Source organism: Neolamprologus brichardi, chromosome 22 (assembly GCF_056152115.1).
Source record: "Neolamprologus brichardi isolate AB-2024 chromosome 22, ASM5615211v1, whole genome shotgun sequence".
Lineage (NCBI taxonomy): Eukaryota > Metazoa > Chordata > Actinopteri > Cichliformes > Cichlidae > Neolamprologus > Neolamprologus brichardi.
Window position 1 is genome coordinate 14,419,006 of NC_142124.1, and position 17,041 is coordinate 14,436,046.

The following is a 17,041-nucleotide window of genomic DNA, read 5'->3' on the forward strand; positions in this document are numbered from 1 at the left end:
ACCTGTTCTCTTGCTGTTTCCTGACATGATGCAGATGTAATATGTGAAGTTGAATAAAAGTGTTGAAATTATATTTTGCAGCTTTTCACTCTTTAAATATGTGACTTAAAGAGTTTGGGGGGGAGACCATTATGCTGAAAAACCAAAATAAACCTGTCAGATTGATACCAGAGGCTTTTGGAGTGGCCAATTCAACAATCTGGAACATTCTTAAAAGAGAGACTCTGGCCAGCTGAAGAACAAAAAGCTTTGAAAGATCACAGATTCAAACTTCTATTCTATACAATTTTTTAGTTAATATTGACACTTCAAAAGGATATGACAAATCCAACACTAAAATCAGTTATTAAGATTGTTTCTTTTAGGTCTTTTATAAATGTTGTTCAAGACGGTTTGACATCAGGGTGGAAAATTTATTCTACAATGAGCTTTTCTTTTTCCCCCCAAATCAGTGCAGTTACCTTTTTGGTATTTGGAAACCTGGTTAATTATTGTTCAATCCTCTTCTGACTGTATTCTACAAACCAAGTGGAAATAACTTTAGGACTTCTCATGTTTCACTTTGACATCTTCCCAGAAGCTTTCTGTAATTCCAGACAGCCGTTCTTTAACCTCTGTGCATTTAAAAGTGTATCCAGTGTATTTTTATTTGAAATATTTTTGATTTTTTCCATGCGATGATATAAATTCCTGTGTGTAAAACGCAAAAAAACAATGTCATTAAGTCAGGCTTTTTTGGGAAAGTGGCTAATCACGGTGTCAATGCTCGGTCACACCTAGAAAATGTTCATTATCAAACACGGCCTTTGGCAGCTTCACGATAGGCTGATAAGGTAATGTAATAAGAGGTCTGGCAGAATATAACTGAATATAAATCAGACTTTTTTTCTATTCTCACTAGTAAATCAGCAGCCGCCCAATGAGCTGATACAGAATAAACATTAAAATTCAGGACAGCAAGTACTTCAACTGCAGTTAATGGATAAACATCAGCACCATCTTATCTGAGCATTAAAAATCTGCCAAAGCAGTTCACTATAAGGATATTATTATCAGGTGTTTCTCTGGTGATACTGACCAGGCTGTAGCACTCAGTTGTATTTTATTTATAGATTATCTTTAGCCAAAAGGCTTCATACCTCGAACCACAAAGCTGTCACGAGATGTGAAACGGTCCAAAAGATGAAAACAAACACTGTATTCTTTAATTGTGACTTGCAGGATCTCAGGTTTGAAAGATGCCACAGCGCCAGGCATACATTTGTTAAATGAGGTGAGACAGAATGCATGACAGATTTTCTGTTTAGCCGGTGCTCATTACAGAGTAAATGCCCATCATCTCTCAGTGTGTGTTGAAGATTATGAAGTCACCAGGCTGCTGATAATAGCATTTTATTCCCATTAAATGGCCATTTGAATCACAATGTTTGGCACTACTTATAACAAACTGATAGCAAAGCTATTACCATTAACTAACCAACCTGCTAAATGGAGCAAAGCCTGCAAGCTAGCTGACGCAGGCGAGGCGTTATACTTACATAACACACTTTACTTTATAAATCCTAAATTTAAATCTGTGGGCAACTCCTTTAAAAAAAAAAAAAAAAGAAGAAAAAAAGTCAAAAATCCTATTTCATTCTAGTCATACATTTTTTGTGTGACCTCTGAAAAACCTGCCCAAATAAATACCTGGCAGCATTTGAAAATGGCCGCCAAGTTTACGAGATTTGATTGCAGAAGAACTCTGGTCAATCAGTTCTCAAGACAAACGGTCACGGCTGCTGTACCCTCTACAAAGTTCCTTGTGTAAATAAGTTAGGGAAATCACACTTTACAATAGGTTTTACTTACAAGGAAATTATTACTTTTAGCACATAAACATGCTAATGCTACCACGTCAATATTGACCAAAAACTCTGGGAAATGTTTCCAGCATCTTGTTGAATTTGAGCCATGAAGAATTAAGGTAGGTGTGACAAAAGTGAGGAGGGCAACAGGGAGTCCAACCTAATAATTTAAAACTACAATCATTCAGTTTCTCTTTCTACAGCAGGCAACGTGTTTGCAATTGAGCTACTGGCCTTGTAGAGGAAGTTTGAAGCTTAAGTAGCAGACATGCCCTCACTGACAGCACTCACATGCTTTAGCTCCTGTTGCATGTTAGTCATATGACCACTCAGCCAATAGCAATAATGGTCTCAGACTGTCCTGCTCTTCCACTCATCATCTTCATTTGATAACAGTCATTCAGTTAAACACTTATGGCTGTAATTTCACCTTTAAATGGTACCTGAACTGTAGATTGCTTTGTGAATATAACTGCAAAAAAGGCTCTTCGTGTTCACCACCGCCTTTATGTTAACGCGTATAAGTGTCCCATTGCTTTCCAATAACAGTGGAAGTTTGCGTTTATATTTGATCCAGTTTTTATAGCTCCTTCACGTAGTCTTTTATTTCAGTAACCATATAATCCCCTGTCTTTATTTTCTGCCTGTAAAACTGTCTGCTGTTTTCCAGCGCTACTGTAAAAGATGTATTGTGCAGTGTAATATATGAGATGCTCAAAGGTCCAATCTGAGAGATAATTAAATTTGAGTGTTTTATTGGCACGTCAGGTTAGAGGACTCTGTGGGCTCATAAAATCGCTGAAAACATTCAGTCAGGATTCAAAATTATGGATACCAGTTTGGAAAGCTGACATCAGGGGGATGAGCTGTGTGTGTGTGTGTGTGTGAGTGTGTGTGTGTGTGTCAGCAGTTCTCTAATTTGCTTTTAAAGTGTGTTCTTAAAGTGTCAGCGTACAACCCTCAGCTGCTGCAATCATGTACGTCACCGTGTCTGAGACAGTCTGCATGCTTACATGCATACATATGGAGTGTAAAGTAATAAACATCCTTCTGTGTCGGCATGTGATGTGTTGTCAGTGGACTTTGTCCCTAATGAGGATGTTCATATGAGCTCTATGTTTAGGAGATTAGAGCATAAAGCGAGATAAAGTGCAGTTGTCGCCTAACCTCCATGACTTTACGCAGATTAAAGACGTAACCTGTCTTCTCCACTTACAACTTGTTATCTAATGCAAAAGCACAGGTGAAAGCTCTATTAAAGGTTAAAGGTCAAAATGCAGAATTTGAACTCAAATTTCACAAAATACATGGTGGATAAGAGCTGGAGCCTATCACAACTGTCATAGGGAAAAAGGCGAGGTATACCCCGGAGAAATCACAAGTCTATCAGAGGGTTACCCAGCAAGACATTATGGTTTATGTTCACGTTCACAGCTACAGGCAATTTAGAACCACTGTGGACTGTGGAGTGACCACGCGGGCACAATAGGCCCCATCCATTGGCTTGGTTCAAACCTAGCACCTTCCTACTGTGTTAACCACTGTACCACCTTGCCGCCTAATTCCTGTCAGCAGCAACAAGGTTTCTGATTTTGTGTTCATTTATTATTTATTTTGGTTATTTGTGTATTTTGGCTATACAGCACCCTTCTTTAGCTGTGCAAGTGGACCACTGCGAGTGAGGCTGCATGTTTTGGGATTGAGTAGCAGAACAGAAGAGAGCAGAGAGATTTCCTTTTGTTTGGTTGAATTCTTGTGGGTTACTTCTTTAACTTCCCATTATATGCTGTCTCAGTGTGACACTCTTAAACCAGATTTTATAGGGCGATTTCACAAATCCTAAAATTCCCAAACCACTACAACAAGTATGTAATAATATATCCGTTTATTAAAAGGTACAAAGAAAAAGCATTTTACTTATTTTTATGAAAAAAAAAAATCCAGATAATTATATTATTATTTTTTATCTAGAATTAGAAAAAGACATGTTTGCTTGAATGTTACATTTCCCTTTGGTTTACATTTCAAGTGTGTAAGTGGTATTTTTGGACAAATCTATCTAATACAGCAGAGCAGCACATTCTGGTATTTGCTGTCAGTGAAACGTTATCAGTGCAACAAATAAAAGGAACTTTTAAATAAACACGCTCAAATAATTTAATGGGTTATTGTGGTCTCTGGGTTATCTGTGGTACTACATTTCTTGTGATCTTCAATATTGAAACCTGCTCTCTTTTCTAATACCTCGCACAGAAAAGAAATATGCTGAAAAAAAAGGTTTGCAGAGACACTCTTCACCTTGGCAGACTGCACAAGTGGGTTTTGTGTGTCTGGTACACAGTGTCTTCATTAGGAAGTCCTTAAGAAATCAAGTAGAAACTAGGTCTTACAGCAACCTGTCAGCAACATTCATAAACTCTCATAAGCTCTCAGAGAGACCGTTCACTTGCCAGACTGTGCATTAAAAACTTATCTTCTCTTCATAAAGAGACAACAACAACAAAATACCCCACCCTGCCAAAAGGCCGACATTCTGCAGCAGAAATGTCAGCCAGGGTTTCTTGTTGCTGGTATGGATCATGGTGGGCAGCTACAATGAAAAAGGATGGAGATGATAATTAAACAACAGTCACCAGATTGTGCTGCTTCTGTGAAAGAGTCAGATTTGTGACAAGTAACACTCACCATATCAGCGAGTCCCACGTATAGAAAGAGCCCTGCAGTAATGGCACCTATCCACTGCTTGGTAGCGAGGTCAGTGGCTACAGACAGAGCGACGTACATGCCGATGAACGAGGTCAAGGTGCTGGCGATGTTTAGAGCTAAGGCCTTGCGCACAGACAGGCCACAGTTGAGCAAAATGGCAAAGTCACCTGGGGAGGAAAATAAGGTGATTTAATGCATGAATACTGAAAAAAAAGATTAGGTTAGGCACTGGTTTTGTGTTTTGTAAGATAATTACCGAGCTCATGCGGTAACTCATGGCAGAGTACAGCCAGTGACGTGGCCAGACCAGACTTCCAGGACAGGGCGAAAGCTGCACCTAGCGCTAATCCGTCTGCAAAGTTGTGGATTGTGTCACCGATCGTAATCATATAAGGCAGCAGACGCTGCTCTGTGAATGCAGGAGGCAAAGTTATAGTAACCAGTTCTCTCTGTTTGATGATGATGAACTTTTTTGTGTTACATGTAACTTTACTCACCTCTGGTGCGCTCTTTTGGCTCTGGAAGCGGTTTCTCATTGTCCTCACAGCTAACCTAAAACAAATGCATTATGCAAAGTGTAACTAATGATGATTTAGTTTAATTGGATTTTTATTGATAATTGATTTTTTTCTCACGCTATACTCAAGATTCCTCCACAATGATGTGCGAGACTAATAAAGTCATATAGAAAATGATAACCTCAAGTTATTGCTGTTAAAGGTGGTCTTACAAGCTACTGAATCATAGTATTATGGGGTACAAGTGTGCTAAGTAGGGTACACTTAGTCAAATACTAAGTGTATTCCACTTAGTCAAAAAGTGTGGACTTATGACTGCACAGTCTTATGAAAACTTTCACATGACCACATATCTCTTACCAGGTCTACTTTGGATATGGAGTGTGACTTTGTGTCTTTTTGTTTCTGTTCCTGTTGATACATCTCTAAAACTCTCCCATGGTCACAGTGGTGAGGCTCAGATTCCTCCTGAAAGGAGAGAAAGGCAAAACTGTTAAGAAATGTAGCCTACAGGCTGAGACAGAAGGAAATAACTTGAGACAAAGAAGGACAAATACTTCTGTCACAATATTTATATCCAACTTTGGTTGTAAATGGATGACAAGGTTAACATTACACATTACACAATGTGCTCTGTATGAGGAGTTTTCTTGTTTTCTTCTTACCCCATGGTGATGTTTATGGTCGTGATGCTTATCACCATATGTGATCAGAGAGAAGGAAACTTCCATCAGGTAAAAGCAGTAGATCCCTGCAATCAGTACCAGCATCTTGTATATGTAGTCCGGAGTTTCTTCCCCATGACTGTGACTTGAATCTTCGCTGCTGCCACCGTTGTCTGAGTGCACGTGCAAACCCAGAAACTACATAAAGAATGCAGGAGAAAGACAAAATGAGTATATCATTAATGTTAATATATGAAAAGACTAATCAGTTTTTACATAGTATCACTGTGCTAGCATATCACCTATTACAATCTTAGTAAATGCCTTATGATTCCAATCTAAAAGCTTTAAAATCCCTCACTGTTGGCATCAGGTGCAATAGGGCATCTCCAGTCAGTGAACCGACTGCCAGGCTGATGCAAAACTGGATGCACATCTGGAAAACACTGGTACAGGCGGCACACAGCAACACCACAATGCCAAACATGGATATCACTGTTATCAGCAAATTGGCGATGGTTGCATAGAGGTATCCTACATGAGAAAGAGACAAATGATAGCATGTATATTAATTGTGATTCTGCTCACTGAAAAGTGGATGCATCTTGAAGCCTTAACTCTTTTAATGTCATCAGTACCATCTTAGTTTTTTCGAGCACAGAAGTGACCATAATTAAAAGGGTGGAATACTAAGTTAACAGTTAATGGTAGCGAGCTTAGTTAGCGATCTTCAGCTAAAGATTGTACGAATGCATCCATACCCACTAAGCACTGCTAATGATTGCTAAATAACTAAATAAAATGCTAGAAAACAGAGATGTCTACTTGAAATGCTCCAAAAGGCAAGCATTTTTCAGCCCTCGAGATTTCCACTTTATATCTCCTACCATTCGTTCTGAAAAAGTGAAAATCCCTACAGGATGTGCATTTTCTTTGACATCTACTAGCCTTTATGTTGTAACTGAAAATCAGCAATTGGAAATAGGTGCTTCAGGGACAATCCAGAATTCGAATTTGTGAATAAAGTCTGTTTGTGTGCAGGAAACAACTAGCAGTGACATCAAATGAAAACAGGAAAAAAGTGCCTGGAATGTCCATTAGAGACCAGTTGTTAGCTATAAGTAATGCACGAACAGATCTTATTTCCCAGCCTTTGAGACATGCCAAACTGTCAACTTGTAGAACTATTTGTTACTTGAGTCCACAACGACACTTACTCTCAGCCTTGGAGAGCCCATCAGGTTTTTCTGGATCTGTAATATCTGCACAGGCTCCGCTCAGGATCTGCTGGACAAGCGCAGGGCTGAGCTGAACCACGCCAGGCCGACCCAGACCAGAGGACGCAGAGCTAATCTCTGCCAGGCCGTAGATCTGGACCAGTTCTTCAGCTGAGAAACAACGCTGGGAAAAACAAACCACAGACATCCATTATATAATTTACACCTCGCTGGTATTTAAATGATGAATGTGTGAACCAATTGGCATTTTCTTGTGTTTCTAGGTCGGTACCTGTTCCCAAGTGTTATTACTTTCACGTCCCTCAACACTGTCACTGCTTCTCTTCCTCCATCTCTGGACATTGTCATCATGGTCGGCGTGTTCATCTGCTGTGTGCTCATGTCCATGGTCTTCCTCCGAGCTAGGTCCGATATTCAGGCTTTTCATGAGAGCCTTTAGGTCTACGGTCACACAGAAAGCAACTGAACAAAATGGCCTCGGGATTCACATAATTATCTGTTAGCAAGACATAATAGGCTAATAGGACTACATTTTCCCTATGTTACTACAAAGGAGTGACCACAACAATCGTTGATTTATAAATAAAGCAGTTCCTGTAAAGTTCCCTGCAGATTTAGTGTTTTACAGGCTGTGGGTTTTTGAGTGATTGCACATATATTAATGCTCATATGTTTTTTTGTGTCTGTGCACATTTACCCAGGATAGTGAAATTTTCTGAGCTGAGCTGCTCCATGATGTAGTTCACGAAGAAGCTCTCATCAGGCAGGGACTGATCAGTGAAGCAGTGACCTTGCAGGGCGTGATACAGCACATATCCCAAAACCGCACCCACTTCCTGTTTCTGGTCTCCTGATGATGCGTTGACCTGTGCCATGATGCCACTAGCGCTTGTACAGTTCTATAACATGGTAATAAGAAAAGAAAAGGGGCTGAGTGTTTTAGAACGGCGACACATTTAAACACAGTTGACATTTTGAACACTTTTGAGCAATGGTCAGTTAATACATAATGCACGTGGGACGCCTGAATTGTCAAAGCATGGACTCTACATGGAGTGGAGTTATTGTTTTTCTAGGTCTTCTTTAGATTCTTAAAGCCATTACAGATCATTTTCAAACCGCACTAGCTTTCCTTACTTTTTGGTCCTTATGAATCAACATGTGAATACTGAGACTGGACAAAGGGTTTTAATGACTGTGCTCCACACAAGTGAAACACAACACAAAAAGCTTGTAAAATTAGATAATCTAATCCCTTTTAATCCCTTGTAGTGGACATTGAACAGTGTGAATGCATGTCCTTTCTTTAAACTAATATTTAACAATTTTATTGTTGTTAGATTTATTCTCTTTGTTTTTTAAGTATTCCATAAATTCCTTGTTAAATGACCCCTCAGTGGTCTTTACTGTTTAGATAAAGGTGTTGTAATTTGGGAGGGTGCATTATCATGCTTAAAGAGGCCATCGGGGAAATAATGTTGCCATAAAAGGGAGTACGTGGTGTGCAACAATGTCCACAGATAGGTTGGATATGAAAATTAAAGTCCACATAAATTCCAGAATCTAAGGTTTCCCAGCAAAGCACTCCCCAGTCCATCAGCTAACATACTTTTTTATTGCTATCACTATCTCTTACACATTCAAGGGATTTTAATAGGGCCATTCATATGAAGCAATACAAAATGTGGATCATCAGACCAGGCTATCCGATCTGATGATCCTATGCTCATTGCACAGTTGTGTAAGATGTATCCATACACTCATCATGTTATGGTAGTTTTGGACTTTTAACCCTTTCTTTGAAGTTTTAGTTTTCCAGGATGTTCCAGGATGGAAAGATTTTAAGACATACATCCCAGCATCACTGGGATGGCGCTGACCAAGAAAAAAGCTCCTGCTCCAAAATCCACACCTTCAAGTTTGACCAAAATGTGCAGCTGCCCACATGGACAAGCCAATGTAAATGAAGCCTACCAGTTCTGCAAAGATTAGTGGTCAAACATCCAGCCTGAATTATGCCAGAAACCTTTTGATTGCTACAAAAATATCTGCAGATGCAACCTGATAAGGGATATTTAACCAAATATGAGATGGGGTGTATGTATGTATGTGGATATAAGGCTGTAAATTAGCACGATGATGATGCCCGTGATGACTGTATAAACAGCCAGCCAGATTTGAATTTCACCTGTCTGTGGTTTAAATAATATGGCTGGCTGGTGTAAATCCTGGAAATATACTTAACACTCAACTCTCCCTGATTCATTATTGTTTTCCTGAAATGGTGCACCATTATTATGGACTGTTGTACTGTGTTGTATTAACTTTCCTCAACTTAGTCAGTTAAATATTAATATGTAAGAATTTTACACAGGGGAACTCTGTTATATGAGGACATTGTTGTGTAAAAACTGTCTGTGAAAAACTATCTGCACTAGATAAAATTACAAACCAAAGAAATTTGTTACACAAAATAAAATAAAAAACAAAAAATTATAATAATAAAACTGGTAGAACATGCTGTCAACACTGGACATACATACTCTAAAATACAAAAAGAAGCACCGCTAAATGTTGGGAAATCTGACAAAACTTTTGTCTTAAGGAAGTAAATCGGAAAAAACAAAAGCAACTTTTCACTGAACGTTACAGTTTAACATCAAGTCCAGCTTTTGTGAACTATTCTATTCTAATAAATAAATTACATAACCAAGCCAGTAAAATGAAACGGATACAAAGAGCACTTTTAATCATGATCAGGTGTTATGGTGATGTGGCTAAATACAGGGCATAACCCAACCCGTCTGACCCAGCTGTGATATAAATCTGTATGTAAGCTTCCATTGTCTGCAATCAAATAAAACACACCCTGCAAGAGTGTTTTGTTTATTAGTTATTATTAGTTATTTAATCTGTGAACATCTACATGCCCACTTTTTTCTCATGTTATACTGCATAAAGGAAATGTACAACTGACTGTAATGGGGAAGCGATCTCCCCGTGTGTGTCTCTTTAATTTCCCAGCTGGTTTTAGGAAAAAAAAGGTTTTTGGAAACTCGAAGGCTAATATTTTACATTCTTCTTATCTTGTCACTATCCAGTTTATAATGAATACGGTCAAAAGAGAGCAATAAATACTAACTATTTACTGAAGCTTGAGTATAGGCTTGTGCTTACCTCACTTTCTGTGGGCTCGTAGTGGCTGCGAAGCTCTTGAATGACACCTTCTAATCCATGGACGTCTATGTGTTCATGGTCATGGTTTGCCTCACTGTTGTGTTCATGGGGATCATTATGTGTGAATTTGTGCAGAAAATTTTCAGTCTCTTCTCCCCATGTTCCTGTTTTTATCGCTGTGCAGACCAGGTCAGGAGAAGAAAGGTAAAGGACGGAGCCGGAGGCGAGAGCCGTGAACTGAGATACAGTGACAGCCACATTTACACTGCTTCCTCTAGTTTCTTCCTCATTTTGGACGTCGGGATTGCTTATGAGCTGATGAACGGCATCTGCAAGATCACACTTTGTGTCCAGAGAGCAAAAAGAGGGGATAAAAAGATTAAACAGTTATTTCAATCTCATGAAATTTATCTATAGAAGGTACAAGTGTTCTAATCAGCCCATTACAGGAACTTAATGCATTTAGGCATGTAGAAAGTCAAGTCAAGATGACCTACTGAAATACAATCTGATCACCAGAAGAGAATAAAAGTGATTTAAGTGACTTTAAATGTTACATGGTTGTTTTGGAGTATTTCAGAAACTGTTTGAAAAAGAGAAAATATCCAGTAAGCAGACGTTTTCTGGGTAAAAACACTGTGTTGATGCCAGAAGTCAGACTCCTTGGAACTGACAGGAATGCAGCGGTAACTCAAATAACTACTTGTTACAACCAAAGTGTGCAGAAGAGCGTTTCTAAATGCACAGCATATTGACTAAAGCAGCAGAGGACTACACTTGGAGCCACACTTCCTGATAGAAGACTGGAAAAACTGTGCTTTGTTTGACTACCCTTGAATTTGGAATGAACAACATGAAAGCATCGAACCATCCTACTTCTATCAATGGCTGAAAGTGTGGCTGATGATTTAATATTATAGGAGATTTTTAGGCCCCCTATTACTATCTGAGCATTGTTTAAACCCCACATCCTACATGAGTATTGTTCCATCCCTTTACAACCACAGTGTATCCATCTTCTAACCACACGTGATGACACACCATCGACAAAGCTCAAATAATCTCAAAGTGGTTTCTTTTACATGACAGCTAGTCCGCTGTACTCAAACGACCACCACAGTCACCAGAACTCAGTCCAGCAGATTTGTTGGATATGCAGACGACAAATCTTTGTGATGCTGTCAATATGAACCAATCTCCCGGAGGAACGTTTCCAGCACCTTGTTAAATCTGTGCCATGATGAACTAAAACAGCTCCGGAGTCAAAAAGGGGTCCAATCTGGTACTGGCATCTAATAAAGTGTATGTGAACATAAACGATGCTACTGCAAAGAAGTCATGAATTGATTGCTTTATTGGTGCATTTATACAGGATTATCCAGAATTATCAGAAACCTATAATCTAATCTAATCCATATCTCATGAATATCAGCAGTTTTATTGTCTTTTATTAGAGATGATGTAAGCATCAAGATCGGTGCATATCATAAAATACTGATATCCACCAATCTTGACCTAAAAGTTGGGTCACGAATGACTGATTGGATGGTAAAGAATCATACGACTATATTTTACAGCAGATTGGTACAAAGCAAAAATCCAACTATGTGTTGTTGTTGACTAAATTTTACTTTGAGTGAACTGGCCCTTTAAACTCTTACAATACATTGCTGTGATTATAATAATAATTCCTAAGAGAACCTACAGTATCATGAAAAGTGTTTCTCCTTACGCAAGTATCTGCCCACTTCTACCCCTAATGGCAGACCTGTTGAACAAAGAAATCACTTAAATAGAACCTGTCTGATAAAGTAAAGTAGGCTAGAAGATCTAAAAAAGCAGCACATCATGCCATTATCTAAAGCAACTGCTGAGAAACAAAGCCATTGACATCTATCAGCCTGGAAAAGATTACACAGACATTTCTAAAGGGAAACAAACACGTTGAGAGCCACTATCCACAAATGGAGAAAACTTGGAACAATGGTGAATCTTTCCAGGAATGATCGGCCTAGCAAAATTACTCCAAAAGCACATCGATGACGATGACCAATTCAGGAAGTCACAAAAGAACCTAGAACAACATCTAAAGAACTACAGGTCTCAGTTAAGCTCAGAGTTTATGATTCAGCAATAAGGAAAAGACTGGGAAAAATGGGACCCATGGGAGAGCTCAAGGAGAAAACCACACTGTAAAAAAAAAAAATCCTAATATAAAAGTATTTTACTGTGTATTTTACAGTTTTGTACTGTTCTTCTAGAATATCATTAAATTTATATCAATAGACTGTGATTTCACATTTCAAATGTAAATTCATGTAAAATCACTGTAAATGTAATAAAACATATTTTTCTTGTTTTTTAAATGTATCTGTCTGTACATATGCATATTTAGATTGTTAAAATACATTCACAAATGTATCATGATTTCACAAATATTCGTCCGTTATTTGAAAGATTGAACTGTTAAATTCAAATGTAATCCTATGGAAAAATATATAAAATGATTCTTATAAACTTTTATTACATCAAATAATAATAATTATTATTGCTATTTTTGGCGATCGTGGCTCAAAAGTTGGCAGTTTGCCTTGTAATCAGAAGGTTGCTGGTTCGAGCCCCGGCTCGGACACTCTCGGTTGTTGTGTCCTTGGGCAAGACCCTTCACCTACTGATGATGGCCAGAGGGGAATTATAAAGTAGAATTGTAAAGCGCTTTGAGGGTCTCAAAAAGCGCGATATGAATGCAATCCATTATTATTTAAGTTAACTGTATATTTCTGTACATTTGAGTATTATTATTCATATTGCCGCATTCATTGACCTTGTTTATAAGTAATTTCATTGTTTAATCACATTCAATTGTTCCTAATTTAATGTTTAAAAGCACTTGAAAAAGGCAAAATCCCATGTAAAATTAGGGCAATAAACTGTATTTTCATTACTGGAAATAAGCGTATTTTTATGAGTAAGTTATTTTATGAGTAAGTTATTTTGAGTTACTTACTTATGAGTAAGTTATTTTCTGTTATTTTCTGTTATTTTCTGGTAAATTTAACTGGGAAAGAATAAGATAAAATACTTTAATTTATATATTTTATCTTATTCTTTCCCAGTTAAATTTACCCTTCATTCTAATTTGTGTTGTACAGTTATCTCATTCTTAACTTAATTTTTATATTTTATTTTATTTTATTCCTTCCTGGTTAAATTTACCCTTTTTAATTTTCATATTTATTTCCTATCTTATTCATAGCCTTTTCTTTTTTTCTTTAGGTCACGAGCAGTTGTCTAAGCATTTCACTGCATATCGTACTGTGTATGACTGTGTATGACTGTGTATGTGACAAATAAAGAATTTGAATTTGAATTTGTTATTTTACGGTATTATTTTGGTGCCCCAGCTGCCAGAATATTACTGTTTTTTTTAAGATGTTTTTTCTAACAGTGCAGTGCCGAGCAAAGAACACAAAGACTCGTCTCACATTTCCCAAATTAAAAACAGCAACAACATCTTGATGATCCCCAAGACTTTTGAGAAAATATTCTATGGACTGATAAGAAAAAAACTTTCAAAAAACTTTTTGAAAGGTTTGAGTCCCCGCTACATGTGGTGTAAAACTAACACGGCATTTCCTAAAATGCTTCTCTCCGGGTGGGGTCAAACATGGTGGATTCATGAATTCTGCTCTCTACTAGAGAGGGCTGAAGCTCAAGAGCACTTGGGTTATGCAGCAGGACAATGATTAGAATCAAACCAGCAAGTCCACCTCTGAATGGTTAAAAGAAAGACAAAGTGGAGGTTTTGGATTGGCCGAGTCAAAGTCTGAAAATCTTATTGAGATGCTTCGGCATAACCTTAAACAGGCTGCTGATGCCTGAAAACCCTCCAGTGTTGCTGAATTAAAGGAATTCTGCAAATAAGAGTGGAAACCAAACCAAAATTCCTCCACAGAGATGTGAAAGACTCAATTCCAGTTAATACAACACTTGACTGCAGTTCTTGCTGCTAAGGGTGGCACAACCAGTTAGGCTGAGGTTTTCACATAAGACCAGGTCGGTTTGGATAGATCACATCTAAATGTGACAAATATTCAAAAAGCTAAGAAATCAGAAGGGGACAAATACGTTTTCACAGCACTGTATATAAACTCCTAGACAGCGGAATAATAGAAACTTATTCTATTATTGTGGGTCAATATTGAACCTCTTTCACATTTTGCCTCTTATAATCCACAGTGCAAACCGATGTCACTACTGCTAAGTTTAACAGTTTCTCATCTCTTTTATTTCATCCATCATTCACTGGTGTCTGCCACAGCTGTGTGATAGCAAACATTTATCAGGCATGCACTGCACATTCCTGCTGTTTTCAGCTGACATCTAAGAAGTCCAAGGACTTCTCTCTCACTCACTGATAAAGTGGTTTTGTCTAAGTTGCCTGCAAATACTTTGAGTAACAGCAACACTTATAAAATAAGCATGGATTAGTGCTGACACACTGAACCTGAAACCGAAGAGTAATTGTTTCAGCCAGCCTGTTTTCTTTTTTCTTGCTTAATTTTTGGTGCCCCCTAAGAGAGATTTTAGCCAAAGCTGGAGAAAAATCACCAGCACTGTAATAACTTATTTTTAAACCAGCTTTTATAAGCTGAAGATTCCTTTACTGAAAAAAACTGAGGTTTTATCTTTATCAGATGGTCAGATAGGGATGTGAACACAGCACCCTTAAAAAGGCTAATTCTCAGGCAGGAGAAACACCTGCCGCTAAAGGCCCTGATCGGTGTTTAGGCTCCTGCTGACTGAAGGAAGAAGCCTATTGATACAAGGCAAAATGCTGTTCAACACTTTTTTTTCTTGATAAAACCCTGATTAAAGCTCATTTCAATTACGTTGTCATTAAACTTTTCCATTAGAGTAGCCAGACTTCCACCAGAGACCCTTTATTTAATAACTTACTTCAAAAGAGAAAAAAAATCTTTATGAGCCGAAGAAGAGGAAAGAGAAGAAAAAGGTCTGAACTTTTAGGTTCAATTAAATAATATTTCTTTCTTTTTCTTCGTCTTTTTTTTCTGTGCATCCACGGCAAATATTATGCAATAAAGTTACACTTAAGACATTTTTCCTTTCAATAGCAGCTCAAAGATTCCCATTGACAAGTTCACTTTATTAAACAAGCCTGGGATTAAATAGAAAAAATACAAATAGACGCCTAAATCCCATCATGAAACTACCAAATGCTCGGAACAACTGGCCGGCCAAGGTGGAAAAATGGTGCCATTTTAAAGCTGAAGGGATTTAAGGATTTTCTGTTTATTGCGCTTTGCTGCACTTTGATTAAAAAAGTACTTACAGCATTATTTGAAAGCACCCTTACTTTACTTTTAGTTAACTTTTGCACACTTTTACAGGAGTAAATAAGCAGTTTGGAACATGAAAGTAAGCTTTACAGATGATTGTTCAGCAGATAAGTACTTAAATCTAAATCTAAAAGAAGTAATGTTAAAATTGAAAAATTTATTTTAACATTATTTTTATTATTAGCAAATTTATTACAATTTAAAGCAGATCTATCCCGATCTATCACTTGCGTAATAGCTTTTGGACCTCGACCTTTTTCCACCGCACCCGACTCAGGGCTCTCCAGCTCGGTTGCAGCTTTAGCCTAATAAAACTCACCTTTTCACACGGCACTTCGCCGCAGTGCACACGGTGCTCCAGTGTACTAAAGAGGGAGTGAAGGGATTCCCCGGTCAGATACTGGTGTCCTGGAGACACGATGCTCACCACAGCCTTGTAAGCTTCATCCACAGCGGGGGAACCCGAGACAAAACCGAGCAAACCCCACCCGGAGAGGAGAAGCAGAAGAAACGGCGAAGAGGAAATCATCTTAAAACTGTCTTTGAAGAAAAAAAAAAAGTTTTGCAAAGACTAAAAGTGTAAAAAAAAAAGTGCAGAAATAGTGTGACAGAGGCTCAAACAGTCTCAAGGTATTTCTGCAGACACATTGAGCCATAGAGCTCAGCTCACGGCTGTTATCAGTTTTAAACCACTGGAGTCTCACTGGACCTCGGCTGTGATTGGCTGAGACATGCCTCGTGCTGTCCTACATCTGTCTATTATAACCACTGTTACCTGTACAGGTCAGAAAAGGCACCCCACAGGCCTCCCAGGCATCGCCACACCACCAGCAAAACACCAAACAGCGGTTTCACTCATATTAGTTAACCCAAAGTTATATTGGGCATCACACATCACACAAAGGAGCTGATAGGCTCAACCAACACAAATCCAGTTAAAGGAAATGGATTTTTTTTTTTTTTTTTTTATAAAAGGCTTATGTGGCTGGTTCTCGACGTTTTGGTGCTCGTTATTCATACCAGAGCTATTATTATTATTTATCTTACTTAAAATAAGTGTTTCTGTTTATGTCTATGTTCTGAGCCCAGGCCAAAATACTGGCAAACCAAGTACTAAACCATTTGATACTTTAAAAAGGGCTGTTCCAGCTTTGTAAACCCTTAATAGACAGTTTCCTGTTTAAATGTTCAGACATGCTTTCCATAATAAAACTGGAAAAAATGTTTTTTTTAATTAATTGATTTTTTTTAAACTCAGTGTCAGGTGCCTTTATCTTTTTGGTAAACAAAATCTTAATTAATTAATATCTCAAGTAAATAAATAAGTAACATATGTTTATAAAGCGCTTTTGAAAAACAAAAGTTACAAAGTGCTCTGCAATATAAAGCACAATAACAATACAATTAAAATGGATAAATAGATAAAAGTGACTGACCCCCACTCCTCTAATGAGGCCATTAAGTAAAATCAAACAAATAAGGAATATAACATTCTTTACTTCTTTCTCTAAATCTGTAAAACAGTGGTTA

The 17,041-nt window shown here is 37.9% G+C and overlaps 1 protein-coding gene across 1 annotated transcript; it reads right to left on the reverse strand.

The window, feature by feature from the left end:
• Positions 1–3,735: 3,735 nt before the first annotated feature.
• On the reverse strand, positions 3,736–16,145 carry slc39a4 (solute carrier family 39 member 4). Its single transcript, XM_006787934.2, has 12 exons — positions 15,831–16,145; positions 10,152–10,493; positions 7,672–7,873; positions 7,246–7,415; positions 6,954–7,137; positions 6,098–6,270; positions 5,737–5,934; positions 5,432–5,539; positions 5,051–5,105; positions 4,810–4,962; positions 4,533–4,720; positions 3,736–4,437 (listed from the first exon to the last, which is right to left on the reverse strand). The coding sequence occupies exons 1-12, from the start codon at positions 16,038–16,040 to the stop codon at positions 4,309–4,311; spliced, it is 2,112 nt and encodes a 703-aa protein (XP_006787997.2). The 5' UTR covers positions 16,041–16,145; the 3' UTR covers positions 3,736–4,308.
• Between the last annotated feature and the right edge of the window lie 896 nt (positions 16,146–17,041).